Source organism: Sinocyclocheilus anshuiensis, unplaced genomic scaffold (genome assembly GCF_001515605.1).
Source record: "Sinocyclocheilus anshuiensis isolate Anshui unplaced genomic scaffold, SAMN03320099.WGS_v1.1 scaffold1079, whole genome shotgun sequence".
Taxonomy (NCBI): Eukaryota; Metazoa; Chordata; class Actinopteri; order Cypriniformes; family Cyprinidae; genus Sinocyclocheilus; species Sinocyclocheilus anshuiensis.
This window is the reverse complement of record NW_015548207.1, coordinates 2861842-2868908: the sequence shown is the minus strand read 5'-3', so window position 1 is coordinate 2868908 and position 7067 is coordinate 2861842. Positions and strand designations below refer to the sequence as shown.

Sequence of the window (7067 nt, the reverse complement as noted above, 5' to 3'; positions counted from 1 at the left end):
GCGTGTGTGTCTGTCTGTGTGTGTGTGTGTGTGTGTGTGTGAGATAATTGTGAGAGCATCAATCTGTGCTGCCCACCTTTGGCTGTGTTCACTACCTTGGAGCGAAATCCCAGAATCCCAATCACTGTCATTCAGGCCACAGATACCTGTAGAAACAGAGACACTCAGGGTGTAGATTACAAGGGTTATGACCTCCCTAATTAATAATGACTTAATATTAAATATATATAAAATAAATAAATAAAATATACTAATTTTAAAATGTTTTATGCATTTTTCCCTGCTTTGACCACCATGACCAATACTCTACGCCATCCACAGTTTCACTACTGCAGCATCTACTTCAAGTGGAGTGAACTGTGTTTGCCTGACAGCTAAAAGCCAGTTGTTTATCTCACTTAACGTGACAAGGTCATCATGTTTGTGTCAACATCTGGTGCTTCAAAAGTGAGAAAAAACAAGCGAACAAATCACACCGTCTCCGTTTTCCCATCTCACAGGCTTTATCACTGTTACTCTGAGTTGTTTTTAATCAGTGTAATTCTCATTCTTATCCTTCTGTCCCCTCATATCTGGATTAACCAGCTCTCTCGTCTATATGACCTCTGCTTCATTAGGGAGGCCATGTGCGATCATTGTGTGTAATCCTTAAACTTGCTAAAGGAGACAATGTCATCTCATCAGACATGCGCTAACGGCATTTAACACCTGTCTGATAACATTGGATTAGCGCTGCTACGCATTATATTGTACACTATGTTACATCAGATAAGGCAGATTACATATCAGCTTCCGGAAACAAGATGGACGATTTTGAGCCAAGTTTGAAACGCATATGCCAGGTTCTTAAAAATGTGTTTGTTTTTTAATATGATTTTTAATATATTATTATATATTATTTTAATCAATATATTTTTTAATAAGATATTTTTTTTTATAGCATTTTCAAAAAGAAGATCAGTTTAATTATTCTAAACATGCCATGTGGTGTCACCATCTAGTAACAATTAAAAACATACAAACCTTAATTATTATTTTTTAATAAACTATTTTAAAAAATGTAAAAATAAAAAGTATTTTTGTATTCATGTTTACATATGATTTTGAAAGAGAGGTTTCTACTTAATTACTTTAAAACTGTCATGTGGTGTCAATATCTAATAACAATTAATAACATACACATCTTTTTGTTGTAAAAATAATAATATAACATAATATTAAATGTTTTTTTTTTTTTTACAAACATTGTTAATTATTAACTGATATATCATTAAGTTTTTTGGGGAGTCGCACCACATGACATTCTACAACCTGGACTGACTGTAAAAATAAAAAGGTCAAATTTAATAGTTTACACAGTCACGAGGCTCTGCAGGGGTCCTCTATGATGTCACTTCCTGTTTTATGCTTTGTTTTTTCTGCATGACTTTGATTTGGCGAGCAAACATTTTTCAATTACCATTATTGAGTAATGAGAGTTAATCGGTTTTGTAAAAATAAAAGAACAAAATGTGATTAATATGATTATGAAAGTGTAATATGAAAGTGATTAAAAAGTGATTTAGTAAAAGTGTTTAATAATATAAAAATTAATTAATAATAATAATAATAATTACTTATATTTAATTAATATAAATCATATTTATTACTTATATAATAATTTCATAGTTTTTGTTTTTTTCATAGGCTTTTTATTCATTGTTATATCAGAACAGTCATACCACCCTAGAATTTTTTATTTTTGAAAAAAGCAAGAGTTCCAAAAAAAAAAAACGAGTGTCATGTCATTTACCCACTGTAATGGATCTCCTTACCTCTACCGCTAATGTGCGTCGAGTCCTCTATCCTCTGTCCTGGTACATGGTCTTTGTTCTGGGTTTTCTGCAGCATCTGTTTGAGGAGGCCGCGGTTCATCTCGACCCTCTCGGCCAGGGACAGCGAGCTTTCACTGCTGCACATGCTCTCCAAGCTGTCAGCCCGCCAGAGTCCACATTGTCCCACCTCACCGTGATTGTACCTGTGTAGGTGACTCTCCAGGCTATCAAACCTTTGCAGTTCCCTTGGAAACTTGTGGCCCATTTTGTGGCCAAAGGTTCCTCCATTTGGTCCATCTTTCCCCACAGGAACATTCCCATTTAGAACCGGCATCTCTGGTCTGATGGACCTCCAGAAACACTTCGGTGGCATCCATGGTTTATTAGATGGAGAAGCATCGTCTTGAGAACCGCAAGCATCGTTCGAGAGGTTCTCCAGGCCTGCTCCTTCTCCAAGGCCGTGTGGAACTGCCAGCAAGGCTTCGGAAGAGACGGGATCGTAGTCGAGTTCTACCTGAGGCTTGTGGTCTCCTGCAAGGAACATCAGGGGCTTGCGAGGTTCCCCGTCTTCATCGCTGCTGCTGGAGCCCCAAGCGTCCGTGAGGGCGTATCCCAGTATGAAGGTCCCGGGAACCACTCGTTTGTCCTGGTTCTTACTTCCAGGTTCTTTCCAGACAACTCTGCGTTCAGAGAGAGCCTTGACCTTGGACTGCAGCGCCGATACGGCAGAGCCTTGAGCTTGCTGATTGAAAGGCGAGGACGGGGAGCTGGGCTCCAGGCTGGCGCTGGAAGGACACTCATCCTCTGGCTCACCGAGGTGGATGTCAGTGTTTTGGGAGGTGGCAGGGAGGGGTTCAGCATCCTCAGAGGTCACTGCGTCCTCCATGGTTGAAACAGAGAGTCAGTGGAGCATTGTGGTGGCTGATGGGACAGAAAGAAACAAGTTAGGTCTCATTCACTAATAACTGCGTGGATTATTCGTAATCGTACACACAGGAGAAGTTCTCATGAAAAAAATTCCTCCTAATTTACAACACGTGCTTATGCACATTTGTTCTTAACATCATTGTAATTTTAATGAATTTGGAATATTCTAAATAAGCAATTTGCCTAAAACATACCCAAACCCTCTCCACACAACCTTTCCTTTAGCCAACCTTTAAAAAGTTTTTGGTGATTCATAGTTTGTTCATGAAAATGCTTGTACGCAGATTTCAAGCACAAATTTGTGCGTACGCATGGTTATTAAATGAAACCCAATGTTTACATGATTAAAGTAAATGTTTTGTTTATGAAATAAAAGCCCTACAGTTTTGTCTTTTCTTTTAAACAATATACAGTTACTCAAGAAGTATCAATACAACACTGGATAAAATATTAAGTTTTCAGATAAAGTATATTTAATAATTCAAGTTTATTTTTTTCTTACTGCATATTGATTGGATAAATGATGAATTGCAGATCTGTTTCACACTTTTTAAAACTTTTTAATCACTTTATTTTAATCTGCAGTGTTCTGACTGAAAGAAAACAAACCTTTAAGTTATGTATTTGTATTTATAAATTGCTTTCAAAGATGGTCTCTGCTCTTGTTTTAACATGTTTATCATTTAAATGTGAAAAAAAAATCTAAAAAAAAGTCAGTGTCACTTCTCAACTAAATCTTTTCTCAAGGCCTTTTTTATGATTTTTACAGATTTTTATTTAAAAGACAAGATAAAAAAATATTTATTAAGAATACGAGTTTTTCAGTGCATAGAATTTAGTGATAGATTTAGCATTTTTGAGTGACACTTAACATGAATTGCGGGAAATACTTGTGTGAAAACAGGCCTTCATTAGCCAGCATCACTTACTGCATGATATGCTGTATTTGGCATTTTAAACTGTCTTTTTAAGGCCATTAGTAACCACAGCGGTTTAACTGTCCGCAGACCAGTGGAAAGCACATTATTCATTTAACTGAATTTTTGATAAATCACTTTTTTTTCCTTCTTTTTTTTTTGACAAAAAGACTTTTGCATTTTTTATTCTTTCCAAACAGCTTGGGCCAGAGCTTGACCACAGAATTAAAAATATATATATTTTAGCCACAAACAACTGCTAGTATGTCATTGTGGCATTGAAACTGGATTTTCCCAAGGCTGAGGGAAAGTAATAATGAATATTTTAGTGTAACAAATAAGTTTAATCTGCTCTACTAACCACTAATGCCACTGATGTAGAACAAATAGTTTCACCAGGAACCAATACAACACACTAACCTGTTCTGAGAATAATGTAGGGCTTGGTGACACATTATCTCCCTTTTAGCTTTCGGCTTAAGAGCACTATCCTGCTTTTAAACCTCCAATCATCATTTAACAAAGCACAATGTAGTCAAACTAACATCTGAATGCTCTTAACTTTGATTTAATAAACCTTACTGCAGTGTAGTTAGGTTATGGTGTGCACATAGCATATGACAGACCAGGATAGACAAGCAAGTTTTCTCTGAGGTAAATTCACAAACGAGTGATTTTTCTGGGAGATTAATTTGATTTAATTGGTCCTCTCTTAATTAGGACACCCTCCCGGTACTTCACACTTGGATACACAGATGTTATTCTGTCTGAACACACTCACAAGATTGAAAAATACAAGCAATTTTAATCACTTATTAGGTTTTTAAAATATTAACAAACCATTTCCCAAATTTTAAGAAGGCCATATTTCATACATCAACCTTCACAAATATGATTAAAGAGTTCAAGCTGCTAGTTATAACAAAATCTAGTTCAATGACGAGAGCAATATACAGCAATATACTATTTGACTGATGACATTGTAATTTTCAGAGGTAGAAATAGAAAGATATATGTTTTGGAAAAACACCAACCAATGAGTAAGAGGATTAGGGCTTAGCAATAATAATTAAAAAAATAAATCTCGAGATTAAAGTCATAATGCAAGATTAAACAGTTTTTCGAGAAAAAAAGTTGAAATAAAATGTTGAGAATAAACTCAACATATTCTCAACATTTTATTTCGACTTTCTTACTCGAAATGTAACAGGGTTTTTTTTTCTCGCATTGACATTTTACATTTTTCTTGAAATTTAACAAGTTTAATCTCGAGATGGTTTTATTTTTGTATTATTGCTTGGCCCAATCTTCCATGAGGATTAATGAGGGCCAAAAAGGTATAGAATTAATTTTTGTAAGGGTTCCCGGACATTCTGGTCATGATTTTAAAAATGTAAATAAATAAATATTATTTATATATTATAAATATATATACATATTTATAATTATTATGCTCACAAAGAGCAATTCAAGCAAATTGAATACTAGAGTCAAGCATAAAAAGTAAATAGCATGTAGAAATATTTACTTTAAAACTTTCTATGATTCTGTTCAATTTAAAAAATAAAATAAAATAATTATGCTCAAAAGAGCAATTTCTAGCCAAGTAACTTATCAAAAATAATTATAAAAAATATATATAAATCATATGATATATAAAAAAAATCCCATCTATAAAAAAAATCCCTGATTTTGTTCCATTAGTTTTTAATAAATAAATAAATAATTATGCCAACAAATAACAATTTCTAGCCAATAAAATGCCTGTTAGACTAGAGTCAAGCATAAAAATAAATAGAATGCAGAAATATTTACTTTAGAAGTTTCCATGAATTAGCGCCATGACTATTTTAAGTGAATGAATAAAAATAAGCTCACAGAGCGATTTCTAGCCTATTAAATCAAGCATAAGAGTTAAACATACCAATAAATAGTATAGAAATATTCACTTCTTCAAACATCTTACCTCCCTTCGTCCTTCTGCTGTCTATATTCCACAGCAGCCACATGCGAACTTACAAAGTAATTTTAAGAGTTATAAAATCATATTCGGTTACAAAGAGTCCGCAAAAACACAAGCGGCCAGTCAAATCCCATCTTGCTCTAGTTTCTGCTTTGCTTTCAGTTTTGAGCGTCCCAATCTGCCCTCCCTCACTGTCTCTCTCTCTCTTCCTCCAGCTGTTTTGGCCAGCTCAAGTGTGCTCGGCACACTCCCACTTCAAATCTGGCCAACTAAACAGGACTGGCTATCGTTCACTCCACTGAAGCACCGAACTGTAAAAGTGAACGACCTGTGGAATGATCCCTACGTTGCTATGGAGACAGTCGTGACCACCTTTGAGAAAAACTGACCTGCGAAACGTTCCTATTGGTGGAGCGGCCCGCGTAGCTCCGCCCCCGAGTGGGAGGAGTGTAATTCTATCCTTGAATTTGGGTGGAAAATTGATGGAAGAATTCTTCAATCCTGAGGAGAGGAAGTTCGCGAGTCTCCAGGCACATATTCCAGCTGCCAAGAAATTTCCTTTGTTGATTGTGAAGCGCTCACCCGCTGATTCGTGCCCGTCTTCATGTTTATTAACCTAGACATCTCGTTACATTGGGGTTGACAGAACTAGTTTGATTTTTCATCCATAGAAGTCGCTCAGACTTCATACGCGATTATTTTTCTTGCACTAAGCGCTTGAATCCCTGATCTGAGGCCAGTTCTGAAGCAAAGCCAGCTGTAAGAGAGAGCACTGGGCTGGGTCTTCAACTTCATGCACAGTTGGGTCCAAGGACGCATAAACTGCGAGACAAAAAATGAATAGGCCTTCTTCTTTGTGCATTCATCTGACACAGACCCAGCCCTGCCTGCAGCCGGAAGGAGCCCAGTAATTTGAGCAGATACACTCGCAATCACTGCTGCTGCTCTAAGCAAAAGTCATTATCTGAGTTTTTAAACGTCGTCTCACATTCACACGCTCCTTGTAATTACATACAAATCAGTTTAACAACTGCAGAGAGGAGGAGGGATGCTGAAGAGAGCCTGAAGGTCTTCCAAGGCCAACTGATGACGTACGAACACAAGGGCTTTACATCTTATCACTTTCGAGGTATTTATTTATTTATTTAAATTACATTTTGTCATTTAAATTTGAAATGTAAACAATTATTTTAATAATGTAATATAGTGTATGATATAAAATAAATTATAAATAGTTAGTTTTATATGCAATTAATTTAAATTGTTTACGTTTTAAAATAGATAAATATTATATAATAAAACATATTAAATATTACATGAATTATATATTAACATCAATATATAATTTAATATAATATAAAAAGTATTTTAAAATGTATTTTGAAGCATTTTATATAAAATATAAATAGTAGTAATATAATGTATAATATAAATAGTAAATTATAA

The 7067-nt window shown here is 35.1% G+C and overlaps 1 protein-coding gene across 1 annotated transcript in view; it reads right to left on the bottom strand.

Annotated features, from left to right (window-relative positions):
• Window positions 1-6206, bottom strand: part of LOC107653549 (uncharacterized protein KIAA1614-like) — a 15005-nt gene extending 8799 nt beyond the window's left edge. Inside the window, exons 1-3 of the mRNA XM_016440289.1 lie at window positions 5625-6206; window positions 1815-2735; window positions 3-146 (exon numbers count right to left, since the gene is read on the bottom strand). Coding sequence (XP_016295775.1) covers window positions 3-146; window positions 1815-2700 — 1030 coding nt within the window. The 5' untranslated portion in view covers window positions 2701-2735; window positions 5625-6206. The remainder of the gene's footprint in view (window positions 1-2; window positions 147-1814; window positions 2736-5624) is intronic.
• Between the last annotated feature and the right edge of the window lie 861 nt (window positions 6207-7067).